This window comes from Anas acuta, chromosome 8, assembly GCF_963932015.1.
Source record: "Anas acuta chromosome 8, bAnaAcu1.1, whole genome shotgun sequence".
Classification (NCBI taxonomy): domain Eukaryota; kingdom Metazoa; phylum Chordata; class Aves; order Anseriformes; family Anatidae; genus Anas; species Anas acuta.
This window is the reverse complement of record NC_088986.1, coordinates 402,479-427,882: the sequence shown is the minus strand read 5'-3', so window position 1 is coordinate 427,882 and position 25,404 is coordinate 402,479. Positions and strand designations below refer to the sequence as shown.

Sequence of the window (25,404 nt, the reverse complement as noted above, 5' to 3'; positions counted from 1 at the left end):
CGTATGCACAGAGCACGGCACGATGCACGTCGCTGCTCTCCTGCTGCATGTAGCCTCGGCACAGGGGGCATTTAGAGCCTGTTGCATTCACAGCAGAGGAATTTCAACCCACTTTGGTGCAGTGCAAAAATCTAGTTCTAAGGAAATAGACAGGTAACTGCACGGATTTCCTGTACTTATTTTATCAATATAAATACCTAATGCCATGGCATTCCACCCAAAATACCAGTTATTTACTGTTCTGGGATCACTGAAAAATCAGGGCTAAATAAGAGACTGCAGTGAGGTTGTTAATGTAATTTTTTTATTTATTTATTTATTTTTTTAGCCAGGTGAATATGAAAAGAGGATCTAGTATCACAGTTTTGTGATTTCTAAGAATTAGTGCTTTTAAGAAATATTACCTCCTTGCATTAACTCTATATGAGAGCTCAAAATTATGAAAGTGACCTCAAATTTCAGCATTTCCATAAACACTCACAGTTTGAACATTTCATTTGAGGCAGCAAGGTGAATGTATGTCTTCTACTAGAAGCATTGGTTACTAATTTCATATTGCAAATGTAAGAAAGCTGTTCCTGGAAGAAAAACACAATTTGATAGGATTTCTGTTTAGCTTGATTATGTGAAACCATGACAGTCAAAAATAAACATGCTTGTTTTAAATATATTATACTCTAGTACAAGAGTTAGTGAACTAATACACAAATCGAGAGAGAAAACTAGAAGTGGGAGGAACCAGACAAAAGGAATTAATTACTCCTCAGAGCAGCAACTTACGTGCATTCAGAATCATACCCATTGACATTTGGGACAAAAATAAGCATTTACTGATTTACAGCTAGAAAAAGACTATCGTGGTTATCTAGTCTGACCTTCTAGATAATGCAACCAATTTTAATTCTGTAATTCTTATATGAAGCCCATAGTTTTTTTCTTACTAGAGCACAGACATACAATTTGATTTAGTGACTTCAAGTGATCGACCAGATCTCTAAGTGGGCTGTTCCTGTGGCAAGTTATACTGGTTGCTAAATAATTGCAATTTGTTTATTCTCTAAATTTGTCTATAGCATCAGCTTGCAGTCACAGAAAAAAACTTCCCACAAAGGGTTCTCACAGACAATGATCACATTGCCTCCTCACTGTCTCCTGGACAAACAAGATAAATCCAGTCAATTCACATGGCTCTGTGTAATTGATTTATCTTCTGCAACACCGTTTTTGTTTTTTATTCCACTTAGCCTGAAGAATAAACAGCTTAAGGGGAGTGAGCTGAACTCAATTACATTTTGTGCATGGTTTATTAATTTACTATTCATCACAAGTATAAATCAAAAGAACACAGTTGATGAGCTTTGGTGTCACTGAGGTCATAAACTGAGGAATCAGTGACAGAGCTGTAACTTACAACATCCTGCAAAATGTCTACAAACAGTAGAGAAACACAATATGGAAATAAATTCTCTCTCATATCCAAAAAACATTAAAACTCACATTTATTTTGAAGCCAATTTTCAGAGCAAAAGGCAACTTGTAAAGTGCCTTTGAAAAGAATACTTATAAATAAAATGGTAAAAAATGCAAAAAAAAGGTAAAAAGGGCAATTTGTTTTTTAGCATTCATTTAAAAATATGTATATAGCATTTATGGTTCCAGATAAGATCTTATCCTAATTGAACCAGGATATATTTCAAAAGTCACACTGACATGCTTTATTAATTATTGTTTTTTTGCAGGAAAAGTGGCTTAAGTTAGGAAACAGTTCTCTGTCTTTCTTTTACCGTATCTTCACGTTTCCACCATCAAGACTTAACCAACCCTGTGTCAAAGCAACATGTCAAGCACAGAAGTTTTGACCCAGTGAATACTCAAATGGCTTTGTTTCTTGCTTTCTAAGAACAGAGCATGCATTTCCTCACATTTTCAGTAATCTTGATCTTTTCATTTGATGCTGATGTAAAGCTCTTACCGTTTTCAAGCCCTCTAGCCCTCTTCTCTCTTTTTTTTTTTTTTCAGAATTCTGCTTTCTTTCTCTTCAGGAAACTCTTGAAACTCTTGAATGTAATGTAATGACTACCTTTCTCTGTGGTGATTTACATTTGTGTAACCTTATGCAGCATTTGAGTTTGGCTGTCATGTTGCTCATCCTCTGAGTAGATTATTATCTATTGCAGAAAACAGGCCAAATCCCCTAGATCCATGTCAACAAAAAGAATGTATGGTATGACACACATCCACACATCAAGCATTAGGATAAGGATGGGTATTAAAAAGAGCTAAACACAATCAGAAGTTCTTTTTTTATTTTCTTTTCCCAACTGAAAGGATAAGCATTATCATCGTTGCACATCGTTGCACATTTATTTAACTACTTTTGTATGGTTTGTAAGCATCAGCACAACTGTCATATTTGTATCCAAATTTTATCTTGGAAATAGCTAAACTTCTACTAGAATTAGACCCACAAGTATCTGCTCTGATGTCAAAGCATGTATTTGCAAAGGCTTGATGTAGCTCTGCACAGATCTCCACAAACAGGAGCACTGGGAGTCACCTCCATCCCAAGCAGCACAACCACTCTGCCAACATGGGGCCAGGAACGAGGGCCTTTCATGAGGCACCCAGCAGTTCTGGGTGAGATTAACAGCAGATATCACACCTGCTTATGTGCATGGTGACATCTCTTGTCCTCATACAACAAGTTTAATCTTATTTATGGCTGTTTTTTGTTTTTTTTTACGTCTCGACATATTATGAAGGAATTATGACCATACCTTCCTCCGTGGAGATTTTTCTTGTCTTTTCTAGTCTGATGCTAATCTTTTCTTTTCACAGAACATCAACCAACATACTATTTAGTTTTACCCTTTTAGCTCAGCCAAGCAGCTTAGCCAGATTGACTGTGATACACATCCCAATGCCCTCAGTAAATGATATGCTACCTGTAGTTTTCTTTCAATGCCAAAAAAATATAAACAAACAAACAAACCAAAAAAATCACTTCCGGATACAGTGCAATGATGTATGACTTCTTATCTTACACAGTTGATTAAAAAAAAAAAAAAGCAGTAACCATTTCTTTCAGTGATGAAATTATATTTTTCCTAGTGTTGTTTCACTGTCTCCCAAGGCATGTCTCTGAAGACAGATGTCAACCTACTGCCAAATTTAGATTTAAATTTGTTTCATACACTGTCGATCTGTGTCAGAACAGAAGTGACAGGTTAAATATAGTATTTTCTATCTGAGAGCTAATGCCCTGATTCATCTAGGGGAAAGGAGGGAGGAAAGATGCACAGGAGAAAGAAAATAGTTGATTATTGTTTGGGGGAGAGGAGGGAGGGCTATATTGGTTGGATCTTTTTGTTTGTTTGTTTGCTTGTTTGTTTTGGTAGTAGCCTTTCATAATATAAAGAAGATGTATCTCCTACAAAAGAACAGTTGCAGGATCTAGCTCTGCAATAATGTCATTAGTTAAGAATATGCGAGAACCAACTCTTACAGGAAAGACTATCTCATTCTAATTAGTTAAGAGGTATATTACAAACTTGGAGGATGATGCTTTTAAAGTTTCTATTACTTATGGAAATTCACCACACTGACTAGACCCAGACTAGACCTAGGCCAGAATGCATTGCTGCCCTGAAAGCCTAGTGACAGCTTTAAACTCTAAGAATTCATCTAATAATTCACAGTAGGTACAACTTAACACAGTGTGCCATGGGGAAGTTCCAGTTCTCCCTGTAGTGGTGACCATTCTCCTGTTTGTTTGCCTTTCTCTAACATTAACTTATATTCAATCTCTAGCACATTTGCCACTAACTTTTTACTAAAAGAAAGGCAACATACATATGAAAGAAACCCTTAAGGCACTTGAGGAAATGTTAAGAGCCTGATCTCCTGAAGCAAGTGACCAAACTCATAAGAATAATGCATAATATATAGCTCTAATACTTCATAAAGAATACTTTATGAAATGATCTGTGGAATTTTCTGTTCTTCTTGGAGCAATGGCAACTTCTTGAAGCAGTGGCAAGAAATGTAACATACTTTCACTGCACAGACATGACAAGAAAAAAAAAACAACACACTTTAAAGACTACATAAGTGGTTCTTTATTGTGTTTATCATTGAATACCTGGTTCCCAGAAAATATAACTGAAGCTAACTCTTCCAAAATGTTTGCTTCTTTAAGTTGCAGATAGTCAGGATTGTTAGTTTTCAATTAATCATAATCTCACTCCACATTAAGACAGGAATTTTCCATATGAAAGTCATTACTGAATTACAATTGTAGAATATAAGCCCATTTAAAGAAGTATTAGATTGATGTTGTAAATAGATCACCTTGTCGTGGTTCCACTCGAGTGGGCAGCCGAGCTCCACCACAGCCGCTCTCTCACTCCCCCTCCTCAAAGAGGAATGGGGAGAAAATATGTGAAAGGGGCTCAAGGATTGAGATAAGGACGAGAAAATCACGCAATAATTAGTGTAACGGGCAAACCAGACTCAGCATAAGAAGACAGATAGTAAGATTTATTGCTCATTACTAACAAGCTAGAGAAGTGAGAAACAAAGGAAAGAAACCAAAAGCGCCTCCCCCCCCATCCACCCTCTTCCACCTCCTCCCCCCGAGCGGCGCAGGGGAACGGGGGAATGGGGGTTATGGTCAGTCTACAGCACTTCTTCTCTGCCGCTCCTTCTCGGTCACTCTCGTCCCCTGTGCTGTGGGGTCCCTCCCACGGGATGCAGTCCTTGACGAACTGATCCGGCGTGGGCTTCCCACAGGCAGCAGCTCTTCCAGAACTGCTCCAGATATGGGTCCGTACCATGGGGTCCATCACTCAGGAGAAAACTGCTCCAACCTGGCTCCCCTACGGGCAGCAGCTCCTGCCAGGTCACCTGCTCCTGCGTGGGCTCCTCTCCACGGGCTACAGGTCCGGCCCGGAATCTGCTCTGGCAGGGGTCTTCCACAGGCGGCAGCCTCCGTCGGTGCAGGGCCACCTGCTCCACCGTGGTCTCCTCCACGGGCTGCAGCGTGGAACCCTGCTCCACCGTGGTACTCCCTGGGCTGCAGGGGGACATCCTGCTTCACCATGGTCCTCACCACAGGCCGCAGGGGACTTCTGCTCCAGCGCCTGGAGCACCTCTCCCCCTCCTTCTACACTGACCTTGGCACCTGCAAGGCTGTTTCTCACTCCCTTGACTCTCCCGGCTGCTGTGTGGTGCAGCGTTTTTTTCCCTGTCTTAAATATGCTCTCACAGAGGCGCAAAACAACATCGCTTATTGGCTCAGATCTGGAAAACAGTGGGGCCCTTCCCAAACATGGGGCGGCTTCTAGATCTTTCTCACAGAAACCACCCCTATGGCCCCCTGCTACCAAACCTTGCCACGTAAACCCACTACACACCTAAAAAAATGAAGGACCAAATCCAACAATTCTACCAATCTTCTTTACTCTGAATTTCCCCTCATCTTTCTTACCTTTTCTTTTCTTTTTTTTTTTTTTTCCTGACATATGGCCTGCATGTAGTAATTTTGTTATTCTAAAACTTAAAAAGAAAAAAAAAAAATCCCAGTCCTGCTCTCTGAAGAGAAAATTATCATTAACTGACAAAAGTAAGACAAAACCCCATCCTACCTTCTATACCTTTTAACTGTAAAGGGGAAAAAAAAAAAAAAAAAGAAAAAGTGTAGAAAAGACAGAATAGCAGAAAAAGTTATATCTAAGAAGGAAGCAAATTTTTTCTTGTATTCATAGAAGTGGGTTTTCTAAAGTTCTTTATGCTTGATACCACTAAGACAGTACAGCATTTTTTTACTTCAGCATTGTAATATCTGGCACATCTAAATACTCCTCTTGTACTGAGTGGCAGAGAGCTCATGTAGTAACAATACAGTAAAGTATTATATATGCATCAGTGTATCCTAGAGATTATTGTAATAGATAAATACATAAAATACCTGTCAGTTGCAGTAGCAATGAAATCATACTGCAGTAACAGTGCATCAACAAAATTAAGCTGAAATTAAATGAATTTACATACCACAATATTCGTTTAGTATTAATGAAATATCTAGTTTGAAAATTTAGAAAATTTAAGAAAATCCGTAGCTGAGCTCTTCAAAGTTTATTTTGCGTATCTCAGAGAGGACATTTTCATAGACAATACGCCATGACACATGCAGATGAGAAGTAATAAAAATGTAAGTTTTTTTCTCAGATACTCTGTGCAAGAATTCTGCCAGAATGGGATGGACTGACCAGCTGCCATCTACAGGAAAGAAAATTGACTGTAAAAATTGACTGCTTACATCAGTCAAAGTTAGACCCATCCAAACTTGGAATTTCACAGCCAATAGACAAGATGACCCTGTCTGTTGAAAAGGGTGGTCTGCTCTTGGGTTACTGCTTGGCTCTTGTCAGATAGCTTGCTCCCTTGGTGTGGATGTTAACACAAAGACCATTGCATTCTGGTAAGCATGAGTTAGTCTTCCTTCTATTTAGCTGATTACAAACAACGATTCTACTTAAGTACAATGAATTGTATCTTTATTCTCACTTGAACAACATCAGACACAGCCAGTCATACAGGTAGAGCCCAGGACAAGATGGAACACAAGAATTGAGTCAATGACACACCATGAAGAGGACCAATTTTTCCCACAGTACTGCAGCACCACCGTCAGGCAGTGAGAGGAAAGCTTTCTGCTCTCTGATCCCAGGTTTACTCGATCCCTCTGCCACAAAGGCCAAGCTGTGCCCTATTTCCTCTTGCCCAGCGTTCACCTCACACACACCAAGTGCATTCTCCAGCTGAAATCAAATACAAGGATTTACCCAATGAAAACCAGTGCAAGCTACAGTCTTAACTTGCCGGGGGCGGGGGGTGGAGGGTGGGGGGGAGGAGGGAGAGAGGGAGGAGTTTGATTTATTGATAAACTTCATTGATTTCTGAAGTAACCATAAAATCATGAAAAGAAACTGCTGTCACAGTGGACCATCAATGAAAAACCATAATAATAATGTGTAATAAATGAGTAACAAAGAAATTAAGTTGGATACAGTACCACTTTTGAGGTCAGTTGTGTATTCTCACCAAGAAAACTGTTCAGTTCTAACAACTAGAAAAAAATGTGGGGAGGAGGAAAATTCACTTATGGAAAATTATATCATGTGTAGCTAAGCATTCAAATGAAGATCACAAGTATTGATGAAGGGTAAAATAAACACATGCACATTGAAAGACGTACTCAAATTCTGTAACAATCAGAAGGGAGACTCCATATTCCCACTCCGTTTCCTATAGAACAAAACAGGAAAACATAATTTAATTTAAAACTACCAAATCCAAAAAGGTGTCAAAATAATTGTCTTGAAGCAATGCATACTTCTGCAGAAGGTCAGGACAGCCAGGACGGCATGGCAATGGGGAGAGCAGCATCTGTGCCCAGGGGAAGGTGAGCTCAGACTCTGCCCCCAGGGCCATGGCTGTTGCAGACTGAGGAGCTGGAAACTCTAGAGCAGCATCCCCTTGCTGCCAAAATAAGTTTTTTTTAATGTATAAAAGCATCTAAAACACATGTTTTTAAATATTTCATGCTCATATGCTTACATATATTTCCATGTGTTTAGCAAATGAAAATAAGTTAATTCTATAATTATGTTTTTAATGACTTTTCTTAATCTTCTTGAAATGCAGCTGGCACTGGTGACTGAAAAAAAGAAACAGTACCAGGTTCATCTTTCATTTAATTTATATCTGGGTTTGCTACTTAAGGACATTAATCATTCTAAATTAACTTTACAGATACTCCTTGTTCAATGGTAGAGATTGATTTTAATGCAACAGAAATTCGAAAAATTAGGATGTTTTTTATAAAAAGGTATTTTTTGTCCTGAATGGTTTGGCTCTGGTCTGTTATGAAGAGTTTAACCTAACGAAACATTGTCTGGAGGCGATCTTCAAGATTTAAGGAAATCCTTGCTAGTCACAGTTAATATTCATGAAGTACAGAGAATACATGCACGTACATAATTCTTAGAATGCACTTCAAGAAGATTGACAAAACATTACCTGTACAAAGCTTCGTATTAACATACTAATGAAACAGATTTCAAGCCATTATGGAGACACTGAGGTTTTTATGGTAATAGGTAATACAGCAATAATGACCTGTAAAATGCATGAGCATAAAGAAAAAAAAAAAAATGTTCAAGGTCCATGCTTTGAACAGCTATTTATTTAAGAGTACAACTGTGTTTGGGAATTGCTGTTACTTCTCTCTGACAGAAAATGTTCATGACATTGACACCATTTCTCCTCTGTCCTAGAATGGAAACAAGAGACTTGCACAGAAAATTCTGCAAAGCAAGTCTTGGTGCTCTGTTGTAAATAACACAGCTCTGAATGCTACCCTGGAACAAATAAGACAGTGTGTTTTGTGTCAATTTTGTAGAAAAATGTGCAAACCTTGTCACTGGGACTATGTTTGTACTTAACTTTACTAACTGTCTTAAGATCCAAAAATTACTAGTGTAGAGTAATGTTTCTTGTACTTTTCTGGAATATTTTGTATCAGACACCAATACAACTGGTGAGAAGCACATTAAGTCTTCCTTGGAATCATATTAGCACACACACATTTCCCAAGAAAAAAAAATAAAGAAAGCTATCATCTGCTCCTTTCACCCTTCCATTCATAGCTCCTCACCAGCTTAATATCCTGCTGTGCACCTGGCTGGCTCCTGAACCACCTGAGTCTGTACACTGCCTTTCAAGCTGTGTCTCCTGGTGCTGGGTTCACTGTTTTTGCTGCCATGCCATGCCATGCCATGCCTCTTTCTCCCTGCTGTTTCTCCCACAGTTCCTCTCCAACCTTCTCTTCTCATTCCCCCCACTAATTTTTCACTTTACTCTTCTGGCTCCCTGCCTCACACTCCAACATCTATCTCCCCAGAGCTCCCCCTCATCCTGCACATTGCCCACCAGGATGGCGATGCTGCTAAGGCCTGTGGCATACAGCCACCCTCACAGCGCACAGCTCGTCTGACAGCAGCAAGCAGGCACCCTTTGGCTCAAGTGAGCAGAAGCCTTCTGGGCAAAGATAGCAGCTGGCAAATATTTTTACAGTGCTTTGCATCATCTGGTCTTGGTCTTGACCTTGATTTGAGGATCTTTCTCAAGAAAACTACAGCCACATCTTTAAAAATTATTGAAGAAATGAGGGACAGTACTGAACTGGCAGCACCCACAAGTTTCTCTAGTGTAAGATCCTGATGTAGTGTTCAGATTTTCTCTTTCTTCCCTTCAATTCCTGTATTTCATTCATTTATTCAATCACTTAGTTAGTTAGAAAGCCTTCTTTTATCTCAAAAGAATGAGAGAACTTTTCAGTGTCGGGTACCCAATACAGGACACACCACTGTGCGCGGGGCTGGCTGCCCTGGTTCAGAAAGGACACATGAACTGGAAACTATTCCCAGAAGGGTACGTGGGGTCCTCAAACAGTTGCAACACCTCTTCAAGGAAGAGGGACAAAACAGATTGGGACTTCTCTGCCTAGAAATGAGACCAGTGAAAAATGAGGCTAAGAGGGGGCAGCGTAAGGCAGAACCATAACGCAGTGCCAGTGCTGCTGCCCCCAGCACCTTGCACCCGCGGCGCTGTGCAGATGGCACCACTGCCATCGCAAGTCATCGCTGATCAGGAGCAGCACATGTTCTCCTGCCATGCTGTGGCAGTAGTTCTTCTGCCTTGGGGCTGGAATAGGCAAAAAACCCTCACTGGCTTTTTCTGCTCCACTTGGAGACAAAGCTGCCCTAACTAGAGTTAAACATGACCAGCAAAATCATGCCGCTCGCTGTAGCAAAACAGAAAATCACGAGGATATTACTTCTCCATCCTAACACCTTTTCCCCTCACCTACCCAGAAGACATTTCTAAGAGCTGTGGCTGGTCACTGAACAAGTGTGGTGGCCCACTGCTGAGCACCAAGGCTCTTCAGATCCTTTGTGCCAAACAGCATGCGCAAAACCTCATTTCAGTGGTTTCAGGCACAGCTTCTGACACACCAAAGCCACCGAACGAACTTTGGCAAGGTGCTCCAGATATCCCACATGGACATCTTGGTTGTAACACAACGCTAATAACCAGCTCCATCAGCCTTCTCCAAACAGAGCACACTACTCTGGATATCCACAGCATTAGTGTTTTGAGACTGTTTTTAATTTTGTAGCTGAAGTGTGAAAATGTCACTCTCCCGGAGGAAACACTTGATCTTTCAAAATAATAATACAGACGCTGTCACTCTTAGTAAGCTTAGTAGTTCAACAACACTATCACTGGAGCACAGCAATTTTTCTTTTTCTTTTTTAATCCATGAAGTAAAAATAGACAAAAAATATCAGTGAAAAAAATTGAAATAAGAAGGATCAATAAGCAAAAAAATAATGCCATGATCCTTTATCTGTCTTGATTAAAATTCTGATGGAGGGAAGGGAAGGGAAGGGAAGGGAAGGGAAGGGAAGGGAAGGGAAGGGAAGGGAAGGGAAGGGAAGGGAAGGGAAGGGAAGGGAAGGGAAGGGAAGGGAAGGGAAGGGAAGGGAAGGGAAGGGAAGGGAAGGGAAGGGAAGGGAAGGGAAGGGAAGGGAAGGGAAGGGAAGGGAAGGGAAGGGAAGGGAAGGGAAGGGAAGGGAAGGGAAGGGAAGGGAAGGGAAGGGAAGGGAAGGGAAGGGAAGGAAGCAAACTGTTGAGAATGAATTCTTGTCTTTTTACCTGAATAATTCTGACATATTTCAGAGATCCCTTACAAGATCAAAAGCAAACCCTTGGATTTTGACGTTAGGAAAAATGTATCCTGGTATGATCTAATCTGTCTTCAAGGAACCTCAACTTTCTAATGACACGTTATTTGACTCCTGGTGTTCCAGTCCTTTTTAGATGAGTATGTTAAATAAGCAAAGAAGGCCTTCTTTCTTCAAAATAGTAAGTGACATAATTAAGCAATGACCTCAAATTAGTTCCTACTTTCAGGCCTACAGTGTTTTTTCTAAACACATCAAGTCTATTAATTCTGATATTTCTTTGTGAACACTGCTTGAATTTATAACCTTATAGAAACACAAAAACCTGGGAAGAGATGAGAAAAAGTAAAGACTGGCTCCAAGTCAGTCAATATGTTCCCAAATTCCAGCCTGTTCCACAACTGGTGAAGCCCTATACAGCCAGGATAAGCATACAGCAGCAAGGCGAGGTATTTCATGGAGCATTTTATCATACCATTATATTTCTAATTCCCACGTGTCAGCTGTGTTAGTGTCCATCAAAACACTGGCTGTATTGCCAGAAGGCCATCAAGAGGCTATGGCTCTGGTGTTCCCAATAACTCTGCTGTTCCTACTGCTATGGATATGAAGTTTTACACTGCAGGATTTTAGCTTTTTTTTTTTTTTCCCAAGCTGGTCTACTTGTCCATATGTGATAAAAAAAAAAAAAAAAAAAAAAAAAAAAAAAAAAAAAAAATTACTTTATTTCAGCTGCAAATAAAGTCTGGGAGAATGGGCCAAGTTTCTGCACTATTGGGTATCTGTCTTACAGCAAGGAAGGGCTAGGGAAGACAACAATTCAATGCAGTCAATGACTGTTCAATTCACTTCTACAGAGACATTTGTTTGCACAGGGTTTAAAAATTCTCAGAGCAATGTCCGATATTGCATACAGAAGAAATGAAATGCTGGAAAAAATATTTTGGTGCTTTAAACTGTGCAAAAGACAAGTGAGTGAAATAATAGCTTTATCTGGGGTGGAAGCTGGGCCGTATGTAAATTCAACTAGATCTCACCTTCTTTTAGCCATTTTTGATTGTCAAAAATATGAATTTCTAGTATTTTACAGCTTAGCGAAACACCAATACGTAATTTCAGCTGTCTTCCACAATTCTCTCGTATTTTTTTCGGCTTCTCTGTCTTCTTCATGTATTGCCAAAATTATAGTCAAGCTTAATTCACCTTACAGCAGAATATATTTGTGAACAGTGGAGTGTAACAGTTGTTTTGATAACACTTACAACTCTCAAATCCTCATCTGAAAAACATCTGCAGGTATAATAAATAGGCATATTTAAATATTCTCAATAATAAATAATTTGAGACCTTACTGCTTTTTATTCCCACCTGTATATTGACCTTTCAGACAGACTGAACATCACTTTTCTCTTAGTAAATAAAGCAAGATTTATTATGACATCTGTAAGATTTATTATGGCATCTGCTACTGTCCTGGAATAACCTAAATTCTCATGTGAGGAATAAACGGTAAGCTCAATTCTTCACTTGGAGGCTTTCCAGTATACCAGCTCTAAAAAAATATATTCCAGTTGTTTGCGAAAATATTTCAGTTATACATACTGCCAACCATTAGTCTGTTCAAACAAACAAAAAAGGAGCTAAAAAAGATGCTTCTACAGATGATCGACTAGCCGTATGTGTTGCCATTTGATGGTTCACCTATTTGTTCCTTCATTCCCGTTATTCATTTAGTCATTTCCCGTAAGTAACTGAATATCAGGAAGGATTCCTCAGCAGGTCAGATCTCTGCCTTCACATCGTGCCTCGTGGTGGGTCTGCACTGCCTGGATCTGCTATGAGAAACTCAGGGTGAGGCGAGCCTTTCCCTCTGGGGCAGCCCCTGCTCTGCCATACACTCCTGGCACTACAGCGCTGTTGCTTTGCAACACTGGAGACACGTTCAGGATTCATTAAACTAGATCCCGTTCTCACCACATCCCCCCTGCAACTGTTTGTCCTGGGAGCTTCTCACAAAAAAAAAAAAAAAAAAAAAAAAAAACAAACAAAAAAAAAAAACTTCCACAGCAGTCTGAACACTGCCACCCTTGCTGAGATCCAAGCCCTGTTCTACCTTCCCTGGACAGGAACTTGCTGCCAACACTAACTGTTTAAGTAAAAATACTGTTGTGCTACCAACATATTTTATTTGACATATTGCATTCCAGAGGGTAACACAAAGTAATCTGCTCTTGGCACATTTTCTCACCACTTACATTTCATTTACTCCACCAAATGTTCATACACACATACAATGAGCTGTGTGTTAATCCATCATCTCCACTCCTCGCAGGGACCGCAGACTAGGCTGTACCTAAGGTTGTTCACACCAGACACTGCAGAACAAGGGAGGGCCAGCATTATCAGATAGGAGGTGAGATATTCAGCAAGTCAACAAAGTGTTTTCTGCTATTTGCGAAGACACTTTTCATAGAGAAATGCAACTTGGGGATTTATACTTAAGTTAAAATATCGGTGTAAACAGTTTTGCTATTACAAAAGCTCTCCCGGGATTCTTTACTATGCACAGTGAATTATAGAATCATACAATGGTTTGGGTTGAAAGGAACCTTAAAGCTGCCCAAATCCCATCCAGCCCGGCCTTAGGCACTGTCGGGGATGAGGCATCCGCAGCTTCTCTGGGCAGCCTGGGCCTCGCTACCCTCGTAGTACAGAATTTGTTTCTAATGTCTAATTAATCTAAGTCTACCCTCTTTCGTTTTAAAACTGTTATCCCTTGTCCTATCACTACACCCCAAGTCCTGTCCTCCCCAACTTTCCTGTAGCCCCTTTTGGGGACGGGAAGGCCACTATAACATTTCCCTTCTCTTCTCCAGGCCGAAAAGCTCCGGCTCTCTCAGCCTGTTTTCCTAGGAAAGATGCTCCAGCCCTCCTCTGGACAGTCAGTCCTTCATTTCAGGGGACAAATACGGTATAGATGAAAAACGAGTATTTCCTGGAATTGATTATGAGATTAACAGATCCTAAACTATTACTAGTTAAAGTATGAATAGGCATTAATCTGAAATAAGTACAAAAAGGATGATTACCATGACTACTTGGATTCAGTAACAGACTTTGATTATTTTAGCGAGTGCAAACAGGTATTTTAGGAAGTCTTAATAAAGATCAGAAGCTAGAACAAAAATGCATCACACGCATCACATGAAGTCCCAAACTGAAAGAGCAGTGAAGTATTTATTCATTTAATCTTCTGCCAGCAGTCTGCAGGCATCGAATTATGGATTTTTGGCCACTTTATTTAAAAAAAAAAAAAATCCTTAATTCTTGTACGTAGCTGCTTTTCAAGACCTCCTGCAGTGCTTCGGGAGCAACTTTTACGGTAGGATTTACACACGGTGAGACGTTAGGAGCCCGCCCGGGGCCCAGCGGCCGAGCACCAGCGCTGCCCGCGGCCGCCCCCGCCCCGCTCCCAGCGCGGCTCTTCCGCCTAGGCCGCGGCGGCGGCGGGCGGGGCGCGGCACCATGGCGATGGCGGCGGCGGCGGGGGGCGAGCGGAGCGCGGCGCGGCGGGAGGCCACGGGGCGGCGGCTGGCGCGGTTCGCCGCGCTCCGAGGTGGGGGGGGCCGGGCCGGGGGCCGCGGGGGTGGGCAGCGCGCGGGGCCTGGGCGGCGGGAGGCGGGAGGCGGCGGGAGGCGGGCCCGGCCGCGGCGCTGCCGCTGAGGGGAGTCGCGCTCCTTGGGGCAGGCAGAGCCGTGCGGCACGGGCAGTTCTGGGACCTCGTGGCCATCACCGCCGCCGACGCGGAGCAGGAGCGGGCGTTCCGGCGGCAGCTGGCCGCAAAGCTGGCGAGAGGGGAGCTGCCTCGCGGCGTGCGCTACCACGTCTTCGCGGATCCGCCGGGACACAAGATCGGTGCGCACCTCACGGCCCGCGGCCTCGGCGGGGAGCGGGGTTTGTCGGGCGGCCGTGGGGCGGGGGGGGGGGCTCCGGCTGCGGGGGCACGGAGGGGCCCGTGGGCCCCGTCCTTTCCCTTCCCTTCCCTTCCCTTCCCTTCCCTTCCCTTCCCTTCCCTTCCCTTCCCTTCCCTTCCCTTCCCTTCCCTTCCCTTCCCTTCCCTTCCCTTCCCTTCCCTTCAATTCCCATATAAATTCTATAAATTGTAATTAATTTTAATGAATTCTTACTACTTACCTTAACCTGATACATTTAAACTGATTCTATTCCAATACATTAACCAATGTGCAACAAAAACCTAGAAGAAAGTAGTCTTACTATGCATAATATCATCCTATAATAAGTAGTTCGCTTTGCTGTAGAAGGTAACTAATCTCGGTAGTATATCAGCAGTATAAAATAGTAGGCAAGGATTAGTTTTCAGCAATCCGGCTGTTTTAAGTTGTAGAAGCACCAAAAAAAAATCCCAAACAATTATACTTTTCCCTCATTTCCTTATTGCAAATGTCAAAAGTACTTTGGAAAGCTTGCATCAACTCACTCGTGAGTTTTTGTGTGACGTGTTTCATGCTCAAGCCAATTTTTTTGGTAAAGTTATGGCCTACAGGAATGATGAAACATTTCAAATGCTGAGGTTATTCAGAGAAGGAATAGGAGGAAAAAGCACGTCTTTTCACAAGGCCTGCCTGTTCGAGGTGCCCTTCACTTTGAGTGCAGAGTTTCTGAGTGAGCGTCCATTATCTTTGTATGATTCTATCAACTGTGGTGCAGTAGAAAGACTGTGCTGTCAGAACTGGTTGAGGAAATTTCAGATGGATATCTGTGCATCCATTTACAGTTTGTTAAAAAAATTATCTCTGCAGTCACAAGGACTTTTAAAAAACAAATGACAGCTTATTTTCTACAGCAGAATGAATCAACATTTAAAAAACAATACCTGATCACCCTACCACAGCACCAGATCCCAGGATGCTTCACGTGTCAGTTACGTTTTTTATTGGTGTTCTTTTCAGCCGGTAATAAAATATTTCTTCCTTTAGGAAACGGTGGATCAACACTTCATGTTCTCCAGTGCTTAGAGAATCTCTATGGTGATAAGTGGACCTCTTTTATTGTGCTGCTAATTCATTCTGGTAAATACTGTTTGACATTTCACATTTTAAAATCATATCTTTTTTTTTTTTTCTAAATATGTTGGAAGGTAAGTAATAAGAGTTCTGAAATATAGTTCCCTTAGAAAAATAATCCCAGACATCACTGATCTGATGTTTGAATTTCAGCTGAAATTTCTGGAGGTGTTGTTTTTTAAGCATTTGTTTTCAACACTTAAGTTGTTCAGTCAGTCAGTGGAGAAGAAAATGTAATTCAAAGTATCTAAATTAATCTTCTGCCTTGACATGCGAGTTTAAGCAGTCTGGTCTGCCCAAGGGAATCCTCATAAATACGTACAGAATGAATACTTATAGATTTAAAATTGCTTTGAGGCATTTTTTCTTTCTTCTTATTTTCAAGCAAAGAGCAGGAGTCATTTGATTTCGTCACTTTAGTTAATAGACACATGGTTCAGATTCCAGCTCTGAAGCAAAGTAAAAGGTAAAGGTAATGTAAAAGTAAAAGTAAAAGTAAAGGTAATGAAGTCAACCACTGTTTAAATAAAAGCTACTTAAGGCATACTAAATGTTAGACATAAGGTCAGATCTGCATTGAGAAATGTTTTAAGAATAAGGATGATTTTTTAAAAATCTGACATTTTCTAGGGAATACATAGTATATGATCAAGCTATGTAGCTGTATAAGTTTTGTTTATGCTTGTTTACACTTAAGAACTGTATATATACTTTGTAATTACAAATGTCTTTTTTTTTCCAGGTGGTTATAGTCAACGTTTACCAAATGCAAGTGCCCTGGGGAAGATTTTCACAGCTTTGCCTCTTGGTGATCCTGTTTACCAGATGTTGGAGCTTAAGCTTGCTATGTACATTGATTTTCCCAGTCACATGAAACCAGGAATTCTCGTTACTTGTTCAGATGACATAGAACTTTACAGCACTGGTGTTGCAGAAACAATCACATTCGATAAACCTGGATTTACCGCTTTAGCTCACCCTTCAGATTTGACAATTGGGACCACTCATGGAGTGTTTGTTTTAGATCCATCCAGTTTTTCAGGAAAAGGAGGACTTGAATACACATCTTGCCATCGTTTCCTACACAAGCCTGATATTGAGACAATGCGCCAGTGTGGTGCGGTACGCGTAAGAGGAAATTGTTCTCAGCCATGTTCCTCTGGAGACCACAGTGACTCAGAAATGGACTCAGAGTGTGTTTATACAGACAGTATATTTTACATGGATCATAGCATTGCAAAACAGTTATTGGTATTTTATAAGCAGATGGATACTCTTTGCTGTGAAATAGATGCATATGGTGACTTCCTTCAGGCCCTGGGACCTGGAGCCACTCAAGATTACACAAAAAATACAAGTAACATCACAAAAGAGGAGTCGCAGTTAGTAGAAGTACGGCAGAAGCTATATTCTATTCTGAAAGGAACTCCACTTAATGTTATAGTCTTAAACAACTCTAAGTTTTATCACATTGGAACTACTCAGGAGTACTTGTTTCATTTTACATCTGATAGCAAACTGAAATTTGAGCTTGATTTACTGTCTAAGGCCTTTAGCATCTTTTCAGACAAAGCTGATACCTTGGATAGATCAGCAAGTATCATTCAAAGCATACTTGAGCCTGGGTGCCTTATAGGACCTGGATCCGTTATTGAATACTCTAGAATTGGACCTGAAGTCTTAGTAGGGAAGAACTGCATTATCAGTGGATCCTATATAAATTTGAGAGTAGACATACCTTCAAACTGTTTCCTGTGTTCATTGAGTGTAAAAATTGATGATCAAGTAAAGTATGCAAGTATGGTATTTAGTGTAGAAGATGACTTGAAAAAGGGTGTGAAATTGCTTTCAGATATATATTCACTACAATTTTTTGGAGTCAGCTTACTAGAATGCTTGGACCTTTGGGGTGTGCAGGTTTCAAGCCAGCTCTTCTCCAGTGATAATACACAGTTTGGGTTGTGGACTGCTAGGATTTTTCCTGTTTGTTCTAGTTTAAGTGAATCAGTTAGAATGTCATTAAACATGTTACATTCTGTGCAGCACAAGTCAGCTTTTAAATTGCATGGCTTTAAGCTGTTATCTGTTGAAGAAATGCTCTCCTGCAAAGATGTAGAAGATATGTTGAAATTCAGGGATCAAATTTATGATGAAATCTGTCTACAAAGACAAAAAGAGAAATCTGATTTGTAGAAGGATTGGTACTTGGAAGAAATTTCCCGTCTTTCATTGTGGATGATGTGTTACTTCCCAGATTGTAATAATCATAAGGAAAAGTACACAGATCTTCTCATTGGCTCTAGCAGCATGATATAGTTTAGCAGTAATTTATGTTTCTCCCTGTTTGTACTGCCTTTTTACAATAGTGTTTCAAATCAGTGTAGGTAAATTGATTTTTTTTTTATCGGGACATCCTATCGAAGCATTAATAATTTTTTTCTTTTTTTTTTAATGTTGTAATTTTTTGTACTTACTGTTTTTCATCAGAGAAAAAGTATTTGCATGAGAAATCAACCTTTCCCTTATGAGTAATAACACTGGGGTCAATACCTGCCATCAAGACTTGTCAATTTTTTGTAGAAACATAGAATATCCACAGTTGGAAGGAAACTGCAACGATCTTAGGGTCTACATATGTCCAAGAGCATTGTCTAAACACTTGAACTCCAGCAAGCTTGGTGCCATATGGCTGCTTTCCTGGGGTGGGGATTGCTGTTTAATTATTTGGGAGGTGTTAGATTGAGTGGGCAGCTATCAACTTTTTGTTATCCATAGAGATACTGATACATGTCATGGGCAAATTTGCATTTCTGTAAACTGAACTGTCATAGTCCTTGGAATGATACTTAATCCTCATGCAGACCAGTGGACTAAACAGAGAGATGAAGTATTTTGAGTGGTACCACAATGCACATCTTTGGGGAAACAGATAATATTACCTACCCTGTAATAAAGGTAAACAGAAATCTTCTGTTTTCTATTGCTCCATCTAGCTCCATATTCTGTTTTAGGTTGTGGCACCACAAAAATGCTATTCACAGAGAGCATACAAGCCTATGTATTCATTCACATTATTTTCAACAGTTCATTACATAAGTAATCAGTCCTTGCGTTTGTAATACTAGGTGAAAAAAGGTTTGCACAAAGTTTATATTCAGATAAATCATTTATTTTTAATATGTCTTCTGTAATGACTGCTTTTTTATTTTTTTCCATTTCACATTATTAAGAACATGTGTATTCTGTAAGCATAATTTGACAGCAACATAATGCATCTTTTTCTCTTGCATTTATCAATGGGTTTTCATGTTTCACTTCATACTGTATAGTCTCCTTTTTAATGGAAAAAGAAATTGACCCTTAATTCTCTCAAAGTCAGGGTTCAATTTAGCTACTCTTTTTTGAGCCACATTGGTGGTTTTACCTTGCTGGGCAGCTGAATTCCACCATAACTGCACCCTCACTCCCCCTCCTCAGAAGTGGAGAAGAAAGTATTCTGGAAAGAAAAAAAAAGAAAAAAGAAAAAAAGAGAAGAAAAAACTCACAGGTTGAAATAAGAATAATTTAATTAAAGGGGAAGGGAAGAGGAAAAAAAAAAAGCCTCAAAAAAGTACAGAGAGGAAAAAAAATTATTCTCTGCTTCCCATCAACAAGCAATGTTCAGCCATGTCCCAGGAAGCAGGGCCTCAATAGGCGTAGTGGTTGTTTGGGAGGACAGTCGTCTTCACAATGGGAGCCTCCCCTCTCCCTCCCCTTTCCCACATCTTATTGAGTGTGACACTACATGGCATGGAATATCCCTTCGGCGGGTTTAGGTCAGCTGCCCTGGTGATGTCCCCACCCCACCTCCTGCCCACCCCCAGCCTGCTGGTGGTGTGGGGGAGTGGGGGTGGTTTGGGGGGAGTCTTGATGCTGTGCCAGCACTGCTCAGCAGCAGACACAACGCTGGTGTGATACCAGTGCTGTTCCAGCTCCAGGTGCCAAGTACGGCACTGTATGGGCTGCTGCAGGGAAAGTTAACTCCATCCCAGCCAGGGATGTACAGGCATTCTGGAGGTTAGCTCCGTTTGCTTTACTGAGCTAGCCTGATTTCTGGGGACTCCATCTTCAGTGTGCTGTCAGAGGTAGGACACCTATTCGACTTGTCGGTTCTGTTGCTACTTGGAGTGTGAGATTCGTTTTGTTACCCAAAACATTCCCAGAAACTGACTGCTACTGTTACTTTATCATTCCAGGTTCCCTATCACTTCGGGATACCTGAAATTCTCTCAGCATACCTATGTGTAACAGCTGCGTAATAGCTAACAATAGACTGCAGCAGATCCTTTTCAGAGGTCTGGCATTGAGCTTTGGTTTTGGTCAGTTCTTATATCCATGTGTATCCTGTTAACACTTCGGGTTTCTCCTAGAGAATAATGTTTTCAGTTCTCTCCACATTTTGCAACCCATTGAAAATTTCTCTCTTAAAACTGCAAGTTCTATTTATGAACAATTTGAGTGCTCTGATGTTTCTAAGCACTTGTAAAGCTGATAATTTAATCACTTTAGCAAAATATCCTGTGTTGAGTTGCTTCAGAAGGAAGAAGAGGTTTGGATTATAATCAAAGGGGAAAATATGCCAAATCAGGTAGTAATTTGGCCTGCTTTTCGAAGTCACTCTTATTTTAATGCTCAGTATTGTAAAGAAGGACAAATATTATCTGATTTCTTTTTATCAAGCTTCCTGTAACTTCATTATAACAGTGTTTATCTCCCTGCTGACTGAACTCCCTCATGGCATCTTTCTTATGCCATCAGTAAGTACCATGTATTGATTTCATGGCTGAAAGCAACCAGGGTATAAATGGAAAATGGATTTGTTTCTGACACATAAGTAATGGGGAAAAAAGTAACAATAAAAGTATACTCACTAACAGTTTTGCATAGTATTGGGGTAGATATGATGAAATGCAGCTGGTGTGGTCTTATAGGCAGTGTTCCTTCCCAGCAAACACAGATAAGGAAGGAGGGGAGAACTGGCTAAAGTCTTACACTGTCATGGTTGGCACCTGGGTCAACAAGCTGCCTCTGTCAGTCCACCAAGTGCACAAGGAAAAGAAGGAGGTGTTGGAGTATTTATCTCTCAGAATTCCTTTCTCGGAGTGCTTCTGACCTTCCCTGAACCACTCAGATGTGCTGGACCAGCTGCAGGCCAGAAAAGTAAGCACTGACTGCCTCTACTCACACTGCACAAAATGTTATCCTCTGAGACATGCTAGCTGATGCTGTTATAATTGAATAAGCATATATTTGACCTTCCAGGTAAGAAACATTTCTCTGCATTAAGTCTTTATGCCATTCCACACTTTCCTTCTGCAATAAATATTCTTATCTAAAATTGTCAAAGGACACACAGTGAAATTTAACAGTAAGATAATTGTTCTCAGAGAGTTTGTGAAGTCTTCTTCTCTGGAAATATTCAAAACCCGCCTGGATGCCATCGTGCTTAATGTGCTCTAGGTTATCATGCTCAGCAGAGGGGTTGGACTAGATGATCTTCAGAGGTCCCTTCCAACCTCAGCCATTCTGTGATTCTGTAATTCAGGGATACCAGATTCAGAAAATGACTTACTGTGGAATCCTGGCTTACGATTTTCCTCCAGTCTGATTAATAAAGGACACAATACTGAAAATGACAAGTAAAACTTTCTAAGAACAAGAGGCATCTATTGAAACCTGGAGTTCAATTTTGAGGAAAGCTTGTTGAGTTCCCTAGCTGGATGCAGAATTTCTGTGGGCCTCTAGATCACCGCCTGTCTTCATCTATCCTGAAGAACAACTGAGGCTGGATGAATGTTCAATCATTTTACTCATGTCAGCTTTCTTTATTCAATTAGTTTTGCTCTGTTGTGCAATAATAGGCCTCATAATGAACATCATCTTAATGATTTCCCTGTCTGCATGCTATAATCGACAGAGATTTAGCCGTACTGTATTTATTATATTATGAAATTTGAGAGAAGGGGATTATTTCAGTAAGCTTTTAGGCAGGAAATTGAAATCAGAGCAATTGGGCACTTAAAAAAGAACACAAGGGAAGGCAGCTTTTGGGGAACTTGAGTTAAGAAAGAAAGTTCCATCATTTGGATCTCAAAAGAAATGTGCTTAACTTGGACAAGGAGTTAGTGCTGCTCAGCATTTCCAGCTTCATGTTCCTAAATCGCTGATAAAATAGATTCATTTTCTCCTCTCTGCGCATGTGGAAGATTAATCCCTGTGCAAATGCCACTGTAGTATTGTGATAATAAAAATAGCAGTACTAGTCTTCTGTACACTTCTTTTAATCCACTGTCACATGGAAGCTGTTGTAAAACACCCGTTTCACTATGTGGACTATAGAGCTCCTTCTGCTTTATTTTTGTAATAACATGTTTTATTTTAATGTCCATTTCATTTTCTGTGACATCTGAATGTTACCAAAATTACATGGAAGTGTACAGGAGCAGCTTACAGCCTCTTTAAGTAAATAATAGATATGAATATGTTCTAACTAATCTGAAATAACAATAGACTTCATCCTGTAGTGCCTTCCTAAGAAGGACACTTAAACCCAGAAATGGGAAAAGAATTTTGCACATAGTACCCTGTGAGATTGGACATGACAGCTGCACATTCCAAACATACAGGCAAAATGAAATAAAACCTCTAAAAAATAATCAAATGAATTTGTACACCTGAATACTCTGTAAATATTACATTTGAATACAATACATACTGAAAAAAAAATTGCTTTTGACATATTAGTGCTACTTGTATAGATGTTAATTATACATGTTAATTGCCTAACACAATAGTAGATGTAGATACTCCTTTTTTGTTTGTTTGCAAATAGTCAGTTAACAGGTTCTGCATTTTTTAATTTTTCTTTTTACCCATATATTCAATTATTCTGCAACTGCTTCTCAGGGACAATGATGTGAGTGTTTCAAGAATTCACCAGTTAATTGTTTTCAGAAGTGTAATACTGATGAACTAAACAGTTTTGTTGACTCCACTGCCTCACCGTATTATCCTCCCTTGCCATAGTTTCCAGTCAAAAGCTGATCTTCCCTGAGCATCCCTATGAGTTACTCTCAACCAGTGTCTCTATGAATGAGCATTCACCTACTCACATTTGCAAACAGTGAATAAAAGTATAGTACAGAAGCTGATGATTATTTTTTTTCCCTAACTTCCTGATATAGAAAGAATTAGTGAATAAATACTACGCATGTTATTTGCATCTTTCAAAGCCAATAATTTTACGTCTGTCTCATGGAATTTAAATGCTATTACTTTACAATGCTGTTGTAGTGTAATGCATCTTCTGCTCTTCAGCCCATGGCTTCTTACCTCACCTCTCACCTCACCTTTATGCTTCTGGCTTTGCTTCACTTTGCCTTGCCTTGCATTTAGATGCTGTTAAAAGCCTTTTCCCTCTAAGCAGTGCCCCATCAGCTGCAGGCCTGCAGACAGCAGCGCTGTGCATGGCACTGACAGCAGCCCCGGGATGTCCCCCATGGGCAGCAGGAGCTGCAGCACCAGAGCCAGCCAACAAAGGGGGATCCCTGGGCCAAGGAGCTGCCATGGACCTTTTCAGACTATCCTATGATTTCTACCTGAGCTGACAAATTTCCAGTTGGGTTCCTACTGTGCTGCCAAGCCCACAACTGACCACAGGCCGAAGCCAAGCCCCTCTGCAGAGCAGCTGTGCGTGCAGTGAGCACTGTGGCAAGTCCCACACACCACGCTGCGCCCGCTGCTCTGTGCTGCCCAGCATCTCTCACCAGCTCACCCAGGCCAAGCGGGCAGCTGGGGCATCGTCCTCAGCTGCTCTGTGTGGGAAGCCCGGTGAGGGCAGAGAAGATGCAGCAATCAAGCCACAGGACATGTCCTGGAACGTTCAGAGGGCTGTGGGGAGAGGGTTGTATTTTTATGTCGTTGGCTGCAAGGGTTTTATTTGTAAATCTCGGACTTTTACAAAAAAGGACAATATTTTTGCTGTTTGCAAAAGTGAAAGCCAAAATGCTTTCATCCACAGTATTGGAAAAGTCTGGAACAAGGCATGCCTCTCCTGACTTGGATCATGCCTCATGGCCGTTCTTCCACGGTCCTGCTGTAGGACCGACACCGGGGGGCAGCCACCTGCCCGAGGGCCGGGGCTGCTAGGAGAGCCCTGGTTGTTGGCGTGTGGGGGAGTGCAGCGGGCAGGTAGGCTGATCCAGCACAGTACGGCTGAAGGCAGAGCCTTTCCAGACATCCAAAGCTGGTGCAGCTGCCTTCCTGCCTTCATCCACACCGCTTGTGCACAGAAGCAAGCAGAGGGCAAAATGCAGCAGCGCAGACACGCGCGCAGTGGAAATGTGGAAAACGCCGAGCCTCACACACCTGAGAGGCAGGCAGGCAAACTGCAGGTAGCAGTGGTGGCCATTTTGGTATTTTGACAACCTGCGGCTGCTCCAGCTGCAGCCCCTCTTCCAGAGCTGCTCCTAAGAGCACTGGTGACAAAGAAATTGGCAGATCTATCTTATTTGACAATCTAAGGCAAAATTCCTTGAGATTGAAAGTGTCCTGCATGAATGAATCACAAAATGCTCAGAAACCTCCATTAATGTAAAAAGAAAAAAGTTTGTCACTGAGTTCCTTAATCCAGACCATGGAAATAGATGTGTGCTGGGGTGTCCTGGCAGGCCTTTTTACCATAGCACACTAACAGGTAGGGGAGGTGGCCGAAAACTTGTCTTGGGCTGCACAGCCATGGCTGCCTTTCAGAAATTTGAAGAAAAACAAACATCACTAAGCTAATAAAAGCAGCGGGAGAGCAGACACCCTTTGCTGTGCTGTATTTACAGCTCTTCTGGTTGCTTGGCAACTGGATGGGGAGTATCAGTTGAGAGGCTGGTGCCTTTTTGCAAATATTTGGTTGCATATCACAGGGCATATTGTCAAAACAGTTCAAAGTCTTCTGAAATACATCCATGGTTTTATGTGTAAATCAGTGCAAATAAATGGATGAGCTCGTGATGTGTCAGGAACTATCACAGGAGTGCAAGTTTGTTTATAGAGGGATGCAGCAAGCTGAAGATTTTATGTATGTGTATTATATTTACATATCTTCTTGCCTGAAATCCTTAACAGAAAACTAAACAGAATAGTTGCCAAGGTCAATCAACAGACTTTAGACATATATATGCATATATATATATACGTACATATATCAACATACACATACATAATGTATATATCAAATACATTTTAAAAAGCAATAAAAGAAGGAAAAGAGACAGATACAGAAAACAGCATAAATCCTAAAATGGGCTGGGAAAATGAGTTTAAAGTGGTTCCATTTGATAGGAAACATAGGTAAACGGATATGAAGGGGGTAAACAACAAATGAGCACACCTGAACTAACCAGATTACCAAGGAGATTCAGTTTATGTGAGTGAAAAGCAATACTATTTTGTAATTAATCAGTCTTCTTTTTGGTTCT

At 40.9% G+C, this 25,404-nt stretch overlaps 2 protein-coding genes across 3 annotated transcripts in view; both read left to right on the top strand.

Annotated features, from left to right (window-relative positions):
* The first annotated feature begins 14,269 nt into the window (after positions 1-14,269).
* On the top strand, positions 14,270-19,072 carry FPGT (fucose-1-phosphate guanylyltransferase). Of its 2 annotated transcripts, XM_068691200.1 has the most exons (4): positions 14,270-14,427; positions 14,559-14,726; positions 15,809-15,901; positions 16,638-19,072. In XM_068691200.1, exons 1-4 carry the CDS (start codon positions 14,337-14,339, stop codon positions 18,086-18,088), a joined length of 1,803 nt encoding a protein of 600 aa, XP_068547301.1. In that variant the 5' UTR covers positions 14,270-14,336; the 3' UTR covers positions 18,089-19,072. The 2 variants fall into 2 exon arrangements, with proteins under 2 accessions (XP_068547301.1, XP_068547302.1); XM_068691201.1 differs by lacking the exon at positions 14,559-14,726 and having other exon boundaries at positions 14,288-14,427.
* Positions 19,073-19,359: 287 nt separating this feature from the next.
* TNNI3K (TNNI3 interacting kinase) overlaps positions 19,360-25,404 on the top strand; it is a 76,233-nt gene continuing 70,188 nt past the window's right edge. Inside the window, exon 1 of the mRNA XM_068691199.1 lies at positions 19,360-21,094. The gene's annotated coding sequence lies outside the window, so the exon portion shown is untranslated. The remainder of the gene's footprint in view (positions 21,095-25,404) is intronic.

Excerpts from the sequence above, each read along its gene's own strand:
- FPGT (XM_068691200.1), top strand. The coding sequence starts at position 14,337 with ATGGCGATGGCGGCGGCGGCGGGGGGCGAGCGGAGCGCGGCGCGGCGG. Across the intron at positions 14,727-15,808 it reads TCCGCCGGGACACAAGATCG|GAAACGGTGGATCAACACTT; the intron begins GTGCGCACCTCA and ends TTCTTCCTTTAG. Across the intron at positions 15,902-16,637 it reads TGTGCTGCTAATTCATTCTG|GTGGTTATAGTCAACGTTTA; the intron begins GTAAATACTGTT and ends TTTTTTTTCCAG.